Consider the following 20,461-nt stretch of genomic DNA (forward strand, 5'->3'; position numbering starts at 1 on the left):
AATTCTAACTAAATGCGACTGTGACGATATACATAGGCTGCAATGTGACTTTTTGCACTTCAAAACTCTGTTTAGCCAAATTCATTCTTCACAGTTTTGGTTACAGGTTAATATGCATAAAATGTGATCTGACACATTCCTGTATAGATTTTTGTATTGAAGCACGTTCATTGCAGCCTTTTAAATGACAGAATGCAAAAAAAAGAAAACAGAACCGCATGGAGACCCTAACATATTCAGTGTCCAGTATAGTGGACATTTAGAAAGACATGAAATCTGCAAGATTATTACTATCCAAATACAACAAGATACAAAGCAAGCACTGTACACTGTGTGTTTACTGTAAGTGAAATGATTATACACGTTTCTTACATTTAAAACCTTGATGCATTAGATAGCAATTGTTATTCACTCAGTGAAACACTAAGTACAAATAGCATTCATACAGAAAGTAGTGATTTTACATCATTGTGTTCATTAGAACATCTCCAAGGCTCTCCTCATGGGAGTCTAGCATTGTTTATAGTTATCATCCAACACCTGGTCTGGCTTAATGGTGTTAAATGAGGTGAGCTGGTGATGCAGAACTTAGCTTACACGATATCAACTACTGTGTGTGTGTGGGTATGTATGTTTGTATATGTTTTTTTTTAGATGTGTGTACCTTTGTTGTACAAAAGAACAGAACAATCAAAAATCTTAAGTAACAAACATGCAAAGATGCACTTCCACACAGTGTATAGATAAAGAGACACCACATTTACATAGTTTTAAGTGTCTAAATGTCCAGATAGCTGGGCTAAAATGTTTTGCTTACATTTTGCTTACATTAAAGTGCTAAAACTTTCCATTGTTAACCACATTATTGTCGCCACACTAAACATCTAAAAATATTGCGTACTGAGACATTTCAGTTTAATTAATGTGGGATAATGAAAAACGTACACTTTGTTCAGTCACAGAGGCGTTAGGATACTTTTTTGTTGTTTAAAAAACCTTGAATGTGCTTGACCAACCAACAAAACCAGTGTTGTGAAGTGAGTGTGATGAAGATAAAACCTGCTGGTGAGTTACAAAACACAGAAAAAATGCCAGTATACTGAACACTAGGACAGAGGAGGTTCAATGTATGTGTAAATTCTATGTCCAACACCTTATTATATTACCCTGAAAGAAAAATGTGAACATTGCAATAAAAAAGGCTTTTAATGCATTTTGCAGCTTAAGAGTTCAATTTTCTGCTGCCCATCTGTTGCTGCACAATTTCCCAGCCCATTTCTACCCCACCCATCGATGGAAAGCGATCACAGTAGGATCGCAACTGAACGGATTTGGGTGGTGTACCCTTCTTAGCACAACATGGTAATGGCATGATAGTGTGTGCATTGCTTATCCATTGACTGATGATGTATTGGTGTATTGATGTATTGGTGACTGACAGACATTCATAAATTGTCTACAAAAGTGCACATAGTGGTAGATGAACCAGATAAATTGCTACAATCTTCAGTTGTTGTGTGATGAAGGAGGAACATTTCTGAAGCCCCTCTTCCTTTCAATCTAATGCCCTTTGTTCCATCAAAGATCCCCCAATTCCCACCACCACCCTGCTTTTTTCCTGTCACTTGGCTGTAGAACGGGTCAAAGCAGACGCTGACTAGAAAACCAGGCTTTCCCTGGTTTGACTGTAGGTTTTCCCTACTACAGTCATACATTCTCTTCCCTGCTACATCCACGCACTGAAAGTCTGCTTTGACACAGTGGCCACGGTGTCTTACTGTACATGCATTTGTTTGCATGCCATGAATAAAGGTTGGCTGAGTGATATTCAAACAAGCACCAGACTTTGCTCAGCAGTAGCAGTGTATTATTCAAAGGGGCTATTTAGCTTAGTCACCAGAATATATTTTTAAATGTGGATGTGTGTGCTGTTGTGTCTGTCTCTGTGTGTGTGTGTGTGTGTGTGTGTGTGAAGCTAGGGGTGTGGGTCAGTTCCAGGTTAAACAGGGCACATTTGTTTTCTCTGTAAACCAGTGCAGGAGATACTTCAGCTGTTGTCAGAGCAGTGTGTAGTTCAGAGCGACAGCAGCAGCACTGTAGAGGCCCAGCTTGACTTCAGTTTGATGTAATGCTGATTTCATTCACATTTTAAACCACTGACTCACTGAACCAGATGGATTTGAAGCTTAGAATTATCAAACATGGCTAATTTCATACAAATGTTCGAATACCTGCTCCCCAACTCAGCTATAGTGTCATTAATTAGTTCAGTTGGACGCTTACACTCAATGTAACACTCAATTAGCCTTCACTAAATACAGTATTTCAGTCATTAGGTTACGCCTCCAATAGACTATAGAGTACATTACAACTAGTCACAACAACAATAAGTCAAGATGAACATCCTAAAAATTTACCTAGTTTTAGATGTCTCCACCCACCTGCCGAAATGCCTCGCAGGAATCTTTTTAAATAATCACTGGTTAAAATTCACCACCGGTTTTCTTAAGCACAATCACAGCTTCTATTATGGTGTACAAATACATATGTAAAAGCTTTTTTCTTTCAGTTTAGGGCAGAATTGAAGTTTCTGATGCAGCTTGGTCATTTTTGGGCTCAGCTTAGCCAATCATAACATATTTATACCACTTTAACTAGCACTAGAGGAGAGAACTTAGTAAAGAAAAAACAAATAAATCAACTAATAAATCAGTTGTATAACTGTTAATATGTATGTATTATTAGTTAGGGGTGTAAAAAAGATAACGTTGAAAGTATTGATATATAAATCCATGCAATTTTAAAAGTTGAAGTGAAGGTCTCAATAAAGATATATGGGATATAATGTAATTGGAAATTTATTTGAGTAAAAGTATTCAAATATTTTTTTGAAAATAATAATATCTTATTAATATAACTTATCAATTCTAACTTATATTCATATTATATAAAAACTTATAAAATACTAAGATTTTCCATTTTAGTCCATTTTTCCACAAACTGAGTGCAAATGTCAGCTATAGTCTGTGAGCTCCCATTTCAGAATTTCTGCTGCTGTTCCTGATTGAGAATTAGTATTGATATATGACACAGTATATACTGCATAAGATGAGGTCTGGTGATTTTGCTTCTCAAAGTGTTCCATCATCATATCGCCGCTGTCCAGTGAAAACCATGTATCTCCAAAATGGTGAAGGCAAGAATATTCTGAGCTTTGAATGGAAGTCAATGTAAAATTATTTTCATTTACAGTTTATTCCAAGTAATGTATTATTTATACAGTGTACAGAGCAGCTGCAGGGTTCAAACCATGGAAAAAACTAAAACCAGACATAAATGAAGATTCTTCAGGACATTCTTCTGAAGGTTCTTCATTGGACAGCAGCGATATGGATTTGGAGACTGTGCCCCAGAGTTGAGAGATTTCTTGAACACAGTTACTCAAGTGTTTACAGTCCTGCTTGGGAGCTTTCTGCTACAGTTTCATACACATTGTGTGAGTTGTGTGAAGGTCCTTGGTGTGGTTCTCATGAGATGGGGAGGATCTGTGCTTAAAGAGAACATTACTCACACCCATCTGGCTGCTAACAGGTTCCTTGAACCATCAATTGACTGTCCTTCAACCCATGTTCATCCAGCACAATGTGTGTTTTTACTGCTGTAGATTGAGGTTCTACCAGATTGCCAAGCTGTGATGGGTTGGCTGTTGAGCTGAGGGTCATTTGCCTTGGCTTTCAGCAGTTGACCCATGTTTTTGTTTTTGTTTTTTTCCCCAGACAAACTGCTATTACCATGGCAAGGTCCAAGGACACACCCACTCTGATGTCAGCCTCAGCACTTGCTCCGGTCTCAGGTGAGGATTACATCATCACTTTAGCGTCCCGGCAGTTCATTAATGGATTCTTAGTACTAATTACTGGCCATTTGTCAGGGGCTTTAAAACAAGAGAATAGCCTAAGTAGTTTAACTGTGTGTGTGTGTGTGTGTGTGTGTGTGTGTGTGTGTGTGTGTGTGTGTGTGTGTGCACTTGTGAGAAGTGCTATTTTGAACCTATAGTTGTTAGACATTTATTGCTCCACATATTGTCTCCCATGGGTACGATGTCTCGGATCTATAAAGGCATATTTCGAGGCTATAAAGCTGACAGTGTGAGTTAGGCCATCGATAAAGCCTGTACTATCATACTCCGCTTAATCGTCCATGCTGTAAGCACACAATGCGATGAAAGGCATTTAACATGTCATGAAATCCTTTGGCGATGCAGTAAAATGTAATTACCAAGAACATTTGGTCGTAGTGAATTTGCCATAAAAGGCTGACCGGCCAAAATAAGTAAACATTAACTGCAAGCGTCAGGAACTCCTCAGTGACAAAAGCCTTCTGTCCAATGGCTTTTCTAAGTGATTACACAAAGCTTTTTAATGAAAGCTCATCATGTCCAAATCTGCCTGTCTCGGAACCCTTCAGGAAGACAGATGTGAAGACTATGCTTTATACGCCTGTGCTGATGAAGCTCAAGGCTATAGTGGAATATTGCTCGTGCTTTTTGTTGGTTGCAGTAGTTTTTTTTTTTCTCTGAACAGCCACACAATGGAAGGATCTCAGAATGTTGATGGATTTCTGCTTAAAAACCATGAAAGATGCCAACAGCTTCCTCTGTCAGAGGGGGACTATTACAAAACGCAGTTTAATTTGGAGGTACAAAAACAGTATTCCCCAGTGCTGTTGCAATTATTTTTCAAAAATATATAATCACAATCTAGCAAAAAAACCTAGCAGTGGATAGATATTTCACATTTCAGGCAACTGGCCTTACATGGCAAGCAGATAATGAGCTAAAAGATCTGATGTATTAGTGATATGTAAGGTAGGGATAATACAGGGGTGAGCGACGGGGGGTCGGAGACAGCGTGTTTGCTGATTTACCTGCTCTAACAGATCTACTAAACCTGACAATTAACTGGTAGGTTGAATCAGGTGTGCTTGAGCAGAAAAAGCACAAACGGTGCAGGAATCAGGCCTTCGATGACAACCATATTTTTTGTGTTGTGGTGAAATTTGGCTTCAGCAGTTAACCCATCCGTGAAGTGAACACACACATACACACTAGTTAGCACTGGCCCAACAGTGGCAGCTTGCCGAGCCCAGATATCGAACCCACAACTCTGCCACCGGGTTAAAAGTATGGTTCAGGTTTAAGTTCAGCTCAAGCTTCAGCATGGTCAGGTACAGTCATATGTTGATTTTCTAAAGAAAATACAATAGAATAAATAAATATGTCACTTTTCTACATATTTTACAAAATGTTGTTTTTATTTACTGAATTTAAAAAAATGTAAAAAAAACTAAAATATATAATCTCTAAAGTGTCAACTTTACACGCTCAATGGCCATTAATACAAAAAGCTTTTATTTCAAAGCATTTTGAAGCATTTCTATATATACAGTCATCAGGACATTTTGATTTAAACTGCCAGGTTTACATTGTCTAAAGTAAAGCATGTTAGAAAAGAGATAGAAATTAAGGTATTTGCATGACCGCAATGAGATGTGTATAAAATATGCCATAGCCAATTTCAGCAAATAAACAGTAATTGTTCATTAAAATGCATAAGTGTGTCTCTGTAGATGACTTATTGTATACTTACTGTTCACTTAGAAAACCAACAAAACATGTAGTTTGACCTTTTGCCCAAGGGATTGAATTAATGAGTTGTGTATTGCGGAGGAACCAGAGTCAGTAGGATTTGCGCATAAGTTTGTTTTTTTGTTTTATTAAGGCTTTTCCGGGAATCAATCTCATAATCCGTAGCTGGGTCAGAGTTGAGGCAACAACAAATGCATAATTGCAGTTTATAAACAGTATATAATATATAATTATAAACATGTCCTAGAAACAACATACAAAGAAAATGGGGGGGGGGGGGGGGCCCAGAAAGGCAGCTAGATACTACTAGCACTGCATTGTAAACACAAATAGACTGTTTACCTTTTACATCAAGATGCGCTTTCAGTCATTTCACTTGACTGCATGGAGTCCTGCAGAACCTTTTGTCTCAAGTGGGGACCAAAGTTTAGCGCTGGTGTTGGGCTGAGGGTTAAATTACAATACAAGATACAAATAAGGAAGGGAGGTAAGTTTCAAATGTAAAAAAAAATGTAGGTCCAACCTTGTGTTAAGTATCTGTAATAACTATGTAATTACACATTTATAATCTGCACTGTGTCACTGTTACAGATGGATTACAGCATTACAGACTGTATAATTATACATGTGGATCAACTTTAGATTTGACTCTTTTAAACTACACTACAAGTGTATCTCAGTAGCTGTAACAGCACAGTCTCTCGAATGTGCTTATGCATGTGTAGGAGGATGAGGATGACTGTTTACAGGAGCTGCTGCCTATCCTGATACAGAGATTGAGATACACTTGTGCTAAACTGAAGCTGATGCACATGTGTAGGTACAATGCATCTGTAAATGGGAATACAGAGTTACACTAGTTATTTTTATAGTTATTAGAGGCATTTCATGTAGGGCCCAAAATTTATTATATATGACATTACACTATATTTTGTTGCTAAAATACTTTAAACATAATTAAATTTTTTATTTTTTTTGGGGGGGGGGGTATTTTTGAGGGTTGCTGGATGTTTTTTTAACATTACACTCCTCATTGCTGAGGTATTTCGCTAAGATATTTAAATCGTGCTGATTGGATTAAGAATGGTGGGGATTAAGAATTGGTGTTTACCTGGTTTTACATATAAATTGCAGTATGTAGGCTACCCCTCCACCACCACATTGTTGGATGTTCTTTGCTTACTTCTGTTACACACTTCTTCTCCGCTACACATACGAAGTCTCAGCTGGTTTTTAGTAAGAGACACTGTAAATGATGTGTGTTTAAGTTGTTTGAGATGTAGACTCCACTGATCATCCCTTAATGAGCTTCCATTAAGTAACAATTAGGTGCGCTTACAAACTACTGCTGTTTCCTTTACCTCGAGTCTGTGCCAAAGCCTCGCTGTACTTGTTTGCACAACTGCAAAGAAAAGAGCAATTCTGTGTTCAAGTTTGATTGTGGTGGATAAAAAGGCACCCTGTGGACAGCGCTGAGCCTCCAGCCGGCAGCTTGATAAAAGTATGTAGACATGTATATATCCGTGAGTCATCCATATACTCCGCAGCAGAGTGGGAGGACGTCAATACAGACACTTTTTTCTGTCTGTTGTAGGCAGCAGTCGTATTGTAGTCTAGTACTTTTTTTTATTTCTTTATTGTTGACCTTTGCAACCCCTCAGGCAGGGTAAGGAACACCACTGAGAAACGGCGTGAAGTCGGATCAGATATAAATGAGCCATAGACAGCAAAACTGCATTTACTTTGGCGGAGGCGAATAAGGAGAGCTCAGATTGTCTTGTCTCCTCATTCAAATGCAAATCCTTCATAATCAAAAGAGAGCTGTAAAACTGGCCAATCCTAAAACCCTAAAAGGTTATTGGACTTATTAATATTTACACAACCAAAATTTACATACACAAGCCTTCTTACCCTAGTCCAAGAGGTGATTTTGCTACATTTGTTGTTAGCAAGGATGGGCAATGTGCTTTTTTTTTTTTTTTTAGAGTCTTTAAATATTACTGCGGTAATGCTTCATTTCTGTGGAGGAAGAGTAGCGTAAGTTGCACAGGTACACTGTTAAAAGTATTTAAAAGGTCCTTGAGGAACTTCTAAACCTGGTAGAAATTAACCTGTATTAAAAAAAGAAATTAAAACTGTAAAGGAAGTGCTTAGGGTGCTTTCTGTAACCTTCAAAAGTTTTTATAAAAGAAAAATGTTCCTTGAAGGTTCCTCAAAACACCTTTAAGAGGTTCCTCCACAATTCAACTGAAGAACCTCCAAAAGTTTCTCAAGGATCGTATATTTTTAACAGTGTACTTGTGCAACTTACACTACGCTACTACTCACTGAAGTCTCAATATGCAGTCATATGATAAAATGTCTAGTTTTTGTGCCCCATGTCTTTACCCTAAAACAGGAGAGTTTGTTTTGGCGCTGTGTGAACCGGTCATGATAAACAGGACCAGTAGAAGTGCTTCATAATTAAATCTTTTTCCATCAACATATACTGCAATCCGAAAGTCTGAGATCACATTGAAATCATTTGTTAGTTTCTAGCTAGTACTTTCTATAGAATGTTAAGATTTAACTTGACAGACTTAAGATTGGATAGACCACATGTCCAAATGTTTGTGGACACCCCTTCTAATGAATGCGTTTAGCTACTTTAAGCTGAAAAGTAGAGGTTGCACCCATTGCTAAGTCCCTGTAGAGCATTGTCAATAGAATAAGAGGAGATAAACATGAACCTATTTATACCATGTCTAATGCTAGGTGTGGGTTCAAGGGGTGTAAAGATCCCCCCAGCATTGAGTTGTGGAGCAGTGGAACTGTGTTCTCTGGAATGATGGTGCTCCATCCAATACTTTTGGGATGAACTGGAGATGAGGTGAGGTGATGATTTGACATCCTGACCTCACTAATGTTGTGGGGACTTAATGACTATCAAATCCTCACAGCAATGCTCCAAAATCTAGAAAAAGCCTCCCCTGGACAGTAGAGACAGTTAATCCAACAAAAGCATATATAAATATGGAAATAAATGAGCGGGTGTCCCAGTTCTTTTGTCCATGTACTGTATTTTACAATGTCCTTTTTCAGCGTACTTGGTAGAACCTGTTCGGTATTGCAGTAAACTTTAACTTCATGATAGTCATGTTTTCCCTGATTGTACTACTTCCTTACCTATTAAATATAACTAGGTGGCTAAAAACAAAAGAGTGTGATGAAGAAAAAGTTACTGTAAGTTTAAAGAATTTGTAATAATTGTTGTCAACTTGTCCTTTATCAGCTTAATACCTCAAAACTTTCAGTTCAGTGTAATGTGACTCGACTAGCTGACTACCCTCAGAGCAATTAGACAGCGCTCTGGAGACTGTACCACACACTTACCCAGTTAATAGCTAAAACCTGTTGGGTATTTCAGCGTACATTTAGGTAAACTATCTTGGAACATGATCTAAATTACAGAGTTTGTACCTCATACATACACAGTAAATACCCATAACCCTCAGTAACAGGCTGTAAAATTGCCATTTTGGAGATATAAGGGTTCATTACAAAGTGGCGATAATTACATTTACAGCATTTTAGCTGACGGTCTTATCCAGAGCGACTTACAAGGTAACTTGTATTGCAAAAGTGAGCCAATATAGTGTTAGGAGTCTGGCCCAAGGACTCTTATTAGTATAGCACAGCATAGTCACCCACCCAGACCGGGAATGGAACCCTGGTCTCCCACATGGTGTTGTAACTTTGCAGGTAGTGGTGTTATATGTTGCGCCACACCAACCACATATGTAGTTCATACGTGTGTTCTAATTGGACACATAAAATGTATATACTTTGTGTTTCCTGTTGGTTGGTTTATGGATGACCATATATATGTGATATATGGGTTTTATTTTTGTTGTTGATATTTCCTGAGGAATTGTGGAAGTTTCCACATTTTTTCCCCATGTGTAGACCTCTCTGTAGAATAACAGGGTGTGAGGCACAGGGAGGGACAGCAATATGAACCTGCAGACATTCCAGAGAAATATTTCCTCCACCCACATGGGCCAAAAGAGGAGAAAAGGGTTTATTAGATACTAAATATGTTGGCTAGCAAGTACACAATATGTGCGTTCATGCTACAATCATCTGTTTTCAGTTTCTCTATGAACTGCTGTACTCATACTTTAATTGCATTTCAGTTGAGTTATCTGATCTCATTTCCTTCTTCTGTCAACCAGACGTTCATGGGGTGACTGCAGGTCAGACTCGTTTCCAAATGTAGACGTACACGAACCTAATACTGTATTATACACAGTGCTGAAAAACCTCTCAAAACATTGAATCTGATGTCCTGTGTTTCCTCCGTATTTTATGGTTTGTAAATGTGCAGTGACTTTTAAAGGTCTCAGGAGGTGAATTCCAATCACCGAAGTTACTGAAGATGATAAACAAGCGGCAGAAGTAAAATAGTATTAAATGTCAGAGACTCCCAGTTTTTAACGTCCCTTCTGTTCTGCCACTGCCCTCTTGAATAAGACATGACCCCCGCACTCCAATGAAAAGATGTAAGCTTCTTTAGTGTTCAACTTGTATCTTTAGTGTTCAACAGTGTATCATTTTTTGAGTTGAGTATTTTATATAGCTGTTTAAAATCTCTATGAAAGTGCAGCAAGAACAAGGACAGCATTAAAACTATTTTGTTTATAACCGTTAGGGCTTAATTTGATCCTAATTAGTAGTTTATATTAAGATTCTGTAGCATGACCTGAAACATCACAGAAATACTGATGAGCTGAAACTCATTTGCAGGGACAAATGGTCCAAAATTCCTCCTTGTTTGCTGTGCAAATCTAATTTTCAGCTACAGTGAATCGTTTGGTGGATGTGATTGCAGCTAAAGACAGACCTGCATATGCAATTCAATTTATGGGTTCACTTACTTTTTCTAGCCTGCACTGTGGACATTAACTCAATGTATTCAGTAAAATGTATAAACAGTACAACTGTTTTTAAGTTATTAGTTTAATTATATTGTGTTTGTGTACAATTGTGCATTGGACAATGATCAGACCACATTTTATTAGTATGTAGAAATCCAGATAATTCTAAATGGTTCACTTACTTTGTACTGTACTTTTGAGTTCATTTTTGTAATAGAGTTAAAAAGTGGTTATTTCTATGGCACTGACTGTGTATGTATATTTAAGGGGCTGGCAGTGGTGATAAAATTCAATCAACAATATAATTTTTTAATTAAGTTATCATTTAAAATAATGATTAACCTTGTCAAGACCACTATAATTGATCTGATAGTATAGTAGTATTATGTAGTATTTTTATATAATAGTAAAGGTATTTTAAATATGTGTTTCTAACAGATCTGAAATATTGAAACACCCCACCCCACATCCCACACCCCACCAGAACTGGTGAGGCAGTATTTATCAGTTGCAGGACGGAGTGACTGACTGAATATAGTAACAATGAACCAGTGGACCTCAGCTAGTGCTGTGTGTTTTGACACTACATGGTTCCCTGGGTTCTGCTTAACTAGCTAACTTTGCTGGTCCTAATGTGTTCTACAGGGGGTTCATCTTACTTGAAAATGAGACGTTCATGGTGGAGCCTGCCTTTGAGCCAGAGAACGGTACACATGTTGTCTACCGAGGAGAGCATCTGACCTTTCCTTCTGGAACCTGTGGTCATGGACACAACATTTCCTCCTTTAACCACAGCACTTCCGGAGGACTGCTGCAGTCAATCAACACCAGGGTCAGTAAATCTTTCTGCCTGTCTGTGTCTTTCTCATCCTTTCTCTTTTCATATGTCCAGTTTAACCAGTGTTGCTCTTCAAATCTTTCTTATGAAAAGAAGCACACATTCTACTGTAACCATATTTAGCCTACTATCTTCCAGTGCAGTAGCCAGTTGCACCAGCTGAATGTAGGTCTGCTTATAGCCTAGTCTGTATGTAAACTGACTCTACATTCAAGTTTATGAGCTAGTAAAACTGAATCAGTTACCTTAGAACATATACCTTAAAACATACATCATCCTAATAATAAATGACAAAAAGCTGATACACAAAATTGATAAAGATACACTGCATCGAGACATTATTTCATGCTTGCCTGTGGATAAGCTTTTGGCCTAAACATATATATTTTTAAATAAATTCAGGGTAGAGAGGTTCTTACAGATTTACATTTTGCACTCAGAAAAACAGACACATCTGGGTTCACTGGTAATTTTGTATGGTAAATAAAAAGGCTACATTGTGTCGCTATCAGGCAGAAACCTTGTATTTCTTGTATGTTTGCCTTTGTCCATGTTTGACATAATGTGAATCTGGCAGATTACATTGTGATGAATGGACCAATAGGATTGGAATAAAACTTTTTTTTTCTTTTTCTATGAAGTTTCCCCTTCCGGAGATATGAGGTTTAGTCTAACAGCAACATTTCGTATTGTAGACAGTACGACCCCTAAATCCCATCACCACTACTGTGAAGAAATCTGAGTTGTGTAGAGATTCTCTACAATTTCACCATTTTGCACCAAATCATTCTGAATGACAACTAAATGTTTACATCCCAGCCACTGAATCATGCAGAAATGAGGGCTGAAATGTCCCTTTATTAATAATTTCATTTGCTGCAGTAACAGCCTCTACTCTTCTGGGGCTTAACTGTAGATGTTGGAACATGTTACAGGAGCATTAGTGAGGTCAGGTACTGATATTTGGAACCAGTGTTTAGATCTACATCTCAAACACTACTCCAGCTCACCCCAAAGATATGGGGATATGGAGCGCCATTACTCCCGAGAGACCCAGTTCCACTGCTCCACAGCCCAATGCTGGGGGCTTTATGTGCCTCTAACTGATGCTTAGCAATGAGTATGGTGACCTTCAGTCCTGCTGCTCCAGAGCATCCCATTCTACTGGCCAATGTTTGTGTAATGAAGATTATATAAGCTGTGTGCACAATTGCCTGGCAGTATCAGCCATGGATGCACCTTGAAATAGCCACATTTAATCATTGGAAGTAGTGTCTGGATACTTTTGGACGTATAATGTATTAATGCAGCATTAAAAATATAATGGAATATTTTGGAAAACAGAGATGTCATTAAATGCATCAAACATTAGGTAAATTTATCGACTGCCCATTTTGTACATTTGGCCTGAAGAGCAACTTTAAACTTCTATCTATGTTTTTTTCTGCTTTATGTAGAGAAGTCACATGTCAGAGTCTGATGTCTGTGTTAAGGCAGATGAGACGATTGTAGAATCCCACGCATTTCACACATGATAAAACAAGCTCTGTGCTCTCAATAAAACATCAAAGGTTAACACGCCACCTCACTCCATCAGTGCTGATATCCCCGCTGAACTTCTCACATGGAAACTGCCTAAATGAGCAGAGTAACTGTGGAGATTCTGTAGGATAACAGTGAAACATGATTTCCCATTTCAGATGCTTTCGTAAAGAGGCTTGATCTCAGTGGTGAAAAGTACGGCGTAAAGAAGTCAATGACAGTTTTGGAAGAGAATGTGGCGTAGAATATATCTTCTTTCGCTCCACAGTAATAGAGTGATATGACTTTATGATTACAATCTGAGGAAGATCAGAGCCTTTTGATATAAAACCCATGGAAACGACATATTGTTAAGCTGTGTCAGTTTTAACTAACGGCATTATAAATGATGAAACCAACCAGAGTTAAGCTCAGTGATTAATTAACTCTGCATTAATAGCTTTACAGTCATGTGAAAAAAGTTAGGACACTTCATGAAAACACCATATTTTGTAATATATTTAAACATTTGAACATTTAATCTTCATTAAAACAATATTAAAAGATTGAGGTAATATAACAAGAACAAACACAAATGAGGAATGTCTTCAGAAAAGCAGCTTCAAACCATGACACCTCAACCACCATGTTTAACAGTTGATATAGGTTCTTGTGATTAAATGCTGTGTCTGGTTTACGTCAAATGTTTCCTCTGTTCTAATAATCTGCAGCTGTTGTTCTGCACCTGATTCTAATTTTAGGTATTTGAAGTAGTAATAAATGTGGGGATGTCCTGATTTTAGTATTATAGTATTTTTAATAGTATTTTTTTATTACATTTTACAAATGACATCTGAAGACATTTATTAATTTGTAGGTGTTTATTTATATTACCCTTATCTATTAATATTGTTCAAGAGAAGATCAAACATCCATCTGTTTAAAAAATGTTCAGGTGACTGTAGTTGTGTAGTTTACAAAATAAACAAAATGTAGTTTTACTTTTTACTAAAAAGGTTTTATTTATTAAATTACAAAAATTGACTGTTTTATTGTTGAAATTAAACAATGAATATGAGCTCAATGCTCTAAATGAAGAGTTTTAATTTAAATAAGTTTCTTTTTAAAAACTTTTAAAGAAAGAATAAATATATATGTTTTTTTCAATAATCAATACACAGTTATTTTTTGTGTATTTAGGTTGGAAAGCTCATTTAACCCAAACAGCATAAGCCTGTATTAAAATAACTGCTTAACTGTGATGTACTAGACTGTTACAACTAGCCCCTCAATGTACATTACAGTTAACTTCACCTATGGGGTAAGTTGTAACATTTGCACACACTCTGCTTAATGCTGAATTGTTTTAATAACTTGCAGGTACTGGAAACAAAGATTGAAATTGGTCACTGGTAGCAGAGATGTGTAGGTTGCTTGCATAAAAAAAGAATTATTGACTTATTTAAAAAGAAAAAAAAAGCTTAAGTGCCCCACTTTCCCCTAACCATCCTCTTAGTCTGGAAGTACATTGAACATATATAGAGACTGTTCAGGCTGTTCATGCAGCTTCTCGCGTGCTGTTTATGTGGGGTAAAGTGGAGTAAAGTGTATGCAGCTCATGCTGTCTCCTGGAGTTTATTGGGTCATACTGGATGTCTCCATTTAGACTCTATGTGGCTGCTCCCGAGGGCAGCCTCTTGCAATTTTGATAAGAGGCAATTCTGTAAGGCCTTTGAAATGGTCCCAGGAGGAAGATGAGTTAAGAGAAGTTTCTTGGCCTAATCAGGACATTTTGAATGAATTTTGAATCTGTGATTAAGACTGGACATTTAATTCCAGGATGTTCTCTTCAAAAAAATGATGTGTGTATAGACTGTTTCTGTTTTTCTGTTTGTTTTAGCCGTTCCCTCTTCTCACTTATGTCTTTTTTTTCCCTCAGTACAAAAGAGATGCCCAGAAGACCACCAAATACGTGGAGCTCATTATCGTGGCGGACAACAGGGAGGTAGGTTTGGCCAGGTTAGCGGCCGTGCCCACAGGGCAGCAGATGTCATTTAACCTTGCCAGGGTTTATGAGCCAATAACGGAGAGCTCTAAGGGTCAGGTAGCGGGATTACACACCATAACACAGGACAAAGTGAAGCCAACTCAAGTGTTCTCAGTAGTGTAATAGAGGATATATTTGGCTGAATAGTGTGAAGAGTGTTGTTGTTTTGCCTCGCTCCAAAAGCAGGTCAGTGTGGGGGGGTAGGGCCACCGAGGAAGAGGGTCACTTTTTCCAAATGGCCAGACGGGAAGCAGGAAGCAGCCTGTTGTGAAAAATGGCCGTCAGCTGTAAAGGAAGTGGTGGCCAAAGCAGTTGTTATCTGGCCAACCTTAATGTGTGTGTGTGTGTGTGAGAGAGAGAGAGAGAGAGAGAGAGAGAGAGAGAGAGAGAGAGAGAGAGAGAGAGTTTGTGTACATATTCAGGACCAAAATGTCCTGACTTTGAACCAAGAATGGAGCTCAATCTTCTCCTCTCTCTCATCCAAGTGTCACTCTTGGATGGCCTCATGTTTAGTTGTAGCACTCCGGGCTTATATTGCCTTCTAGGCTCATCTCTGACTCAGCCTATAGAACCTAGCAGAGAACACCAGTCACATAAGAGTCTTACAACCCCATAAAATGTTTCAAGCACACCCACACACACCCATGTAAAATTGTTCATAATATGCCTTAAGGGTTTCTGTGGCTCTACCTTCTGTCATAACCTGGCCCATATGGATACCGCTGCCGTGGGCAAGTTCCAAATATCAAAGCTTTAGAAATACTCTGACTCCTCAAACCTGGTCCCAACAATCAGCAGCCACAGGCTCCTCTAAATAGCAGCCTAGCTCTCTAAAAATTAAAATAACGAATGCCCAAAAAGCAGACGGAGGCTTTAACGCTGTAACCAGTGTCCTCGGGTCGCAATGTAGTAATTAGGAAACAGCCAGATTCTGTAATGCCAAGGAAGCAACGATTTATTTTTGAACTGGCACTATTGACTATGTTAAGACTCTGTAAACATTGACACCCTTAGAACTGCATTTTGGGAGATAGACCATGCCTCAAATCCTCCTCCTCCTCCTCCTACCCATATAAACCCTCCACTCTTACTCCATCTTCCTATTGAACAACATTGCACCCACCTCCATCACCATGTCTAATAAAAGTTAATAAAAAGTTAATAATGAATATAAACCCTCCGTTATCTTTATATATATGTATATAATATATATATATATATATATATATATATTTTTTTTTTTTTTTTTTTCATTATTAACTTTTTTATATATATGAATTGTCGTTGTTTTTATAACCCCCCACCCTCACCACCACCAATCTTTTTGTTGTTGTGGTACAAAAAAAGTAAATAAATAAGTTATTATTGGTCTAGAAGATGGGTCATCAGAAAAAACGCTTTCCTTGTAGCATCAGGATTTTCAAATGAAACAAGCCGAAACTAAATTCCTTAAGCAAGAATTAAAAGCCCCTTAGCTGGCTCTGATGCTTGCTAAAGTGGGTGCTACTGCATACTGACCAGTTTGGTGCCCAAACGTTTACTTTGGGCCCTTTTCCTTTTTTGTATAATTTTAAAAGATGGATATAAAGATGTTAAATATTAAATACACGTTTTTATCTTTATTCCTTCTGGAAACCTAGTTATTTTTCACTTGCTTAGCTATTCACACCTAATAGTCTTTTTTACCGGGACGCCCAAACTTTTGCATGCCACTGTATTTACATCCCGTGTTTGTGTGAATCAGTCTGAACTACCAAGTGCCCCTATTTCACAAGAATCCAATTTGCAAATTTCATTGACAGTAATTGAAAAGCACTTCATACATTTGCATGGAAATAAGGTGTGATGACAGTCCAATTCAACCTCAGAAAATACGGCTGCTTGTTTGCAATAATGTTTGAATTATGAGCAATTGCGACATCAAAATTGTTCATCCTTCCTGAGATACTTTCATTTGTCTTAGAGGACACACATAAACACACCCAGTGAGGGAAGTGTGATGACAGCGGGAGGCTGTCAGTCTTCGACTTTGACCTGCACACACCTTGTCTTCTGTGTGCCATTGTGGGTGCCAGTGCATGTAGTACGTCTCAGATCTGCTGTTTGGAGACCATCTGGCTCTCAATGTGACACACTCTTCAGCATGGTGCCATGTCACCTACAGCAGACCGCACACACATACACACAAACCGCATATGCTGTAGATTCCTGTCTACAAACACTGCGGTTTCAATGTAAATGAACTGTTTTATAAAGCCACTCATGTCCCAAAAGTGCTTGCCTGTTCCAGGTTTCCATAAGTATTTGGACAGTGACAATGTTTTGTTAAGGTGCTTCTGTACACCACCTCAGTGGATTTGAAATGAATCAATCCAGATGTGATTTAAGTGAAGACTTTTAGGCTTAATTGAAATAATCCACGAACAGCCAATTTTACACAGTCTGACACAAACTGAAAATAATTGGATAATTAACTGATTAGCAGTTACGTGGCTTGGTGTGACCTGTTCCCTCATTATTGTATGATGATTTAGGATATAAAAGGTCTGGAGTTGCTTCCAAGTGTTGAATTTGTATTTGATAGCTGTTCATGGGAACACAAACAGCTCAATATACAGTCGATAGAGGTGTGGATGTAACGGAGGCCAACGTTAGGCTAAAAAAAAGCAAGACAAACCTATTAGGAAGATAATAAACTTCAAGGGTGGCCAGTGCATTTATAAAAAAGGAATGCACTGGCCAGCTCAGCAACACCAACACACCTGGAAGACCATAGATGACAACTAAATGGAGGAACTAAGAACTCTTCCTTTGATAAAGACACTCTCAACACTCACTCCACATCAACTGTGAAACATGGTGGAGGCACTGTTATAGCATGGACATGGCTGCCAATGCAACTGTGTCGCTGGTGTTTATTGATTTTGTGACTACAGACAGAGGTAGCAGGATGAATTCTAATGTGTATACAGCTATACTTTCTGCTCCGATTCAGTCAAATTTTGCAAAGCTGATACAGTACTAATGGCTAATGACCCACAATATCCAGCGAATGCAACCCAAGAGCTTCATAATGTTCCTAAATGGCTGGGTCAGCCACCTTATCTCAACCCATCTGAGAATGCTTTTTTACTTTACTGAAGACAAAACCAAAGACATAAAAGCCCACAAACTAGCAGTAAAAAAACAAGCTGCAGTAAAGAAAGGCCTGGCACAACATCTTAAGGGAGGAAACTCAGCATTAAAGGATTTACCTAGGTTTCAGACTTCAGGCAGTCATTGGGAGCAAAATAATTTGCTCCCAAGTATCAAAAATAATACTTTGCTCCCAAGTATTAACACTTTTTTGTTAATTTGTCCAATTACTTTTGAGCCTGTAAAGATAGAATGGCTATTTTAATTAATAATAAGCATATTTCTTTGTGTATTGTTTGCTACACTCTATGTTCAAATGTTTGTGGACACCCCTACATACATTCAGCTACTTTTAGCAATACTTGAAAATCTAGTAGAAAGCCTTCCCTGCACACCAGAGAAAATTACTCCAACAACAGGATCACCTCTTTTTAATACATTTCAGGAGAAACAATGGATGAGCATGTGTCCCAATATTTTTTGTCCATATAGTGTATTCTCAGAACAAACATCTGGTTTGGTTTATGCAAAAAAGGTTGGATCCTAAGAAAGGTTTCAATCTCTGTCTCTCTCTCTCTCTCTCTCCCTCTGTCTCTCTCTGTTTTCATTTTAGTTTCATAAACAAGGCAAGGACGTAGAGAAGGTCAAGCAGAGGCTGGCTGAGATCGCCAATTACGTGGACAAGGTATAATGCCCTGTACCCCTTCCCTTAATGAATGGCGGGGAGTGATTGTGTGGGGAAATAGAAATCCTGATTGACAGAGATAGATGTTTCTCTGCCAGAATGAATGAGCTCCCTGCTGAAATACCAGGTATGCATATTTTTAGACTGTAAATGAACTGCGCGCGGGGTATAACAGATGGATTGATGGGGTTGAGTATTAACCTCTTGAACTTCAGCCTTACTATTCAATTATTAATCTTAAAACAGATAAGTCAGAAACTACAGTTATGTAAGATGTAGTTAGAAGAGGAAGGAGTTGAAGAGGGCCCCTACATACAGGCCCTTACAGTGTATCCTGCTCATACAGGCCTTTACATTGTAGTCTGTTTACACAAACCCTTAAAGTGCAGCCTGCTTATATGGGCCTTTACAGTGTAGCCTGTCCATCCAGGCAGTTACAGTGCCATCTGTTTATACAAGCCTCGACAGTGCAGCTTGTTCACACTGGCCCTTACAGTGTAGGCCGTTCCTGCTTGTGCTTACAGGCCTTTACAGTGTCGCCTGTTTGTGTAGGCCTTTCAGTGTAGTCTGTTCACACAGTCTCTTATTATGTAGCCTGTTCATACAGACCTTAACTGTGTAGCCTGCTCATACAGGACTTTACAGTGTAGCCTGCTCATACAGGCCTTTACAGGCCTTTACAGTGTAGCTTGCTCATATAGGACTTTACTGTGTAGCCTGCGCATACAGGCCTTTACAGTGTATCCTGCTCATACAGGCCTTTACAGTGTATCCTGCTCATACAGGCCTTTACAGTGTAGCATGCTCATACAGGCCTTTACAGTGTATCCTGCTCATACAGGACTTTACAGTGTATCCTGCTCATACAGGCCTTTACAGTGTAGACTGCTCATACAAGCCTTTACTGTGTAGCCTGCTCATACAAGCCTTTATAGTGTAGCCTGCTCATACAGGCCTTTACTGTGTAGACTGCTCATACAAGCCTTTACTGTGTAGCCTGCTCATACAAGCCTTTACTGTGAAGCCTGCTCATACAGGCCTTTACTGTGTAGCCTGCTCATACTAGCCTTTGCTGTAAAGCCAGCTCACACAAGCCTTTTCAGTGTGGCCTGCTCACACAAGCATTTACAGTGTAGCCTGCTCACACAAGCCTTTACTGTGTAGCCTGCTCATACAGGCTTTTACTGTGTAGCCTGCTCATACAGGCATTTACTGGGTAGCCTACTCATACAAGCATTTACAGTGTATCCTGCTCATACTGGCCTTTACTGTGTAGTCTGTTCACGTAGGCTCTTATCATGTAGCCTGTTCATACAATCCCATACGGTGTAGCCTGCTCATACAGGTCTTTACAGTGTAGCCTGCTCATACAGGCCTTTACAAGTGTAGCCTGCTTATACAGGCCTTTACAGTGTAGCCTGCTTATACAGGACTTTACAGTGTAGCCTGCTCATACAGGCCTTTACAGTGTAGCCTGCTCATACAGGCCTTTACAGTGTAGCCTGCTTATACAGACCTTTACAGTGTAGCCTGCTCATACAGGACTTTACAGTGTAGCCTGCTCATACAGGCCTTTACAGTGTAGCCTGCTCATACAGGCATTAACTGTGTAGCCTGCTCATACAGGCCTTTACAGTGTAGCCTGCTCATACAGGCATTTACTGTGTAGCCT

At 38.7% G+C, this 20,461-nt stretch overlaps 1 protein-coding gene across 2 annotated transcripts in view; it reads left to right on the top strand.

Moving 5' to 3' along the window:
* The first annotated feature begins 1,336 nt into the window (after window positions 1-1,336).
* The window catches only part of adam12b (ADAM metallopeptidase domain 12b), a 90,040-nt gene continuing 70,915 nt past the window's right edge, over window positions 1,337-20,461 (top strand). For both annotated transcript variants that reach the window (XM_072689720.1, XM_072689722.1), the window contains exons 1-5: window positions 1,337-1,362; window positions 3,777-3,853; window positions 11,209-11,395; window positions 14,862-14,927; window positions 18,718-18,789. In XM_072689720.1, the coding sequence (XP_072545821.1) occupies window positions 1,360-1,362; window positions 3,777-3,853; window positions 11,209-11,395; window positions 14,862-14,927; window positions 18,718-18,789 (405 nt within the window). In that variant the 5' untranslated portion in view covers window positions 1,337-1,359. The remainder of the gene's footprint in view (window positions 1,363-3,776; window positions 3,854-11,208; window positions 11,396-14,861; window positions 14,928-18,717; window positions 18,790-20,461) is intronic.

This window comes from Salminus brasiliensis, chromosome 10 (genome assembly GCF_030463535.1).
Source record: "Salminus brasiliensis chromosome 10, fSalBra1.hap2, whole genome shotgun sequence".
NCBI lineage: Eukaryota > Metazoa > Chordata > Actinopteri > Characiformes > Bryconidae > Salminus > Salminus brasiliensis.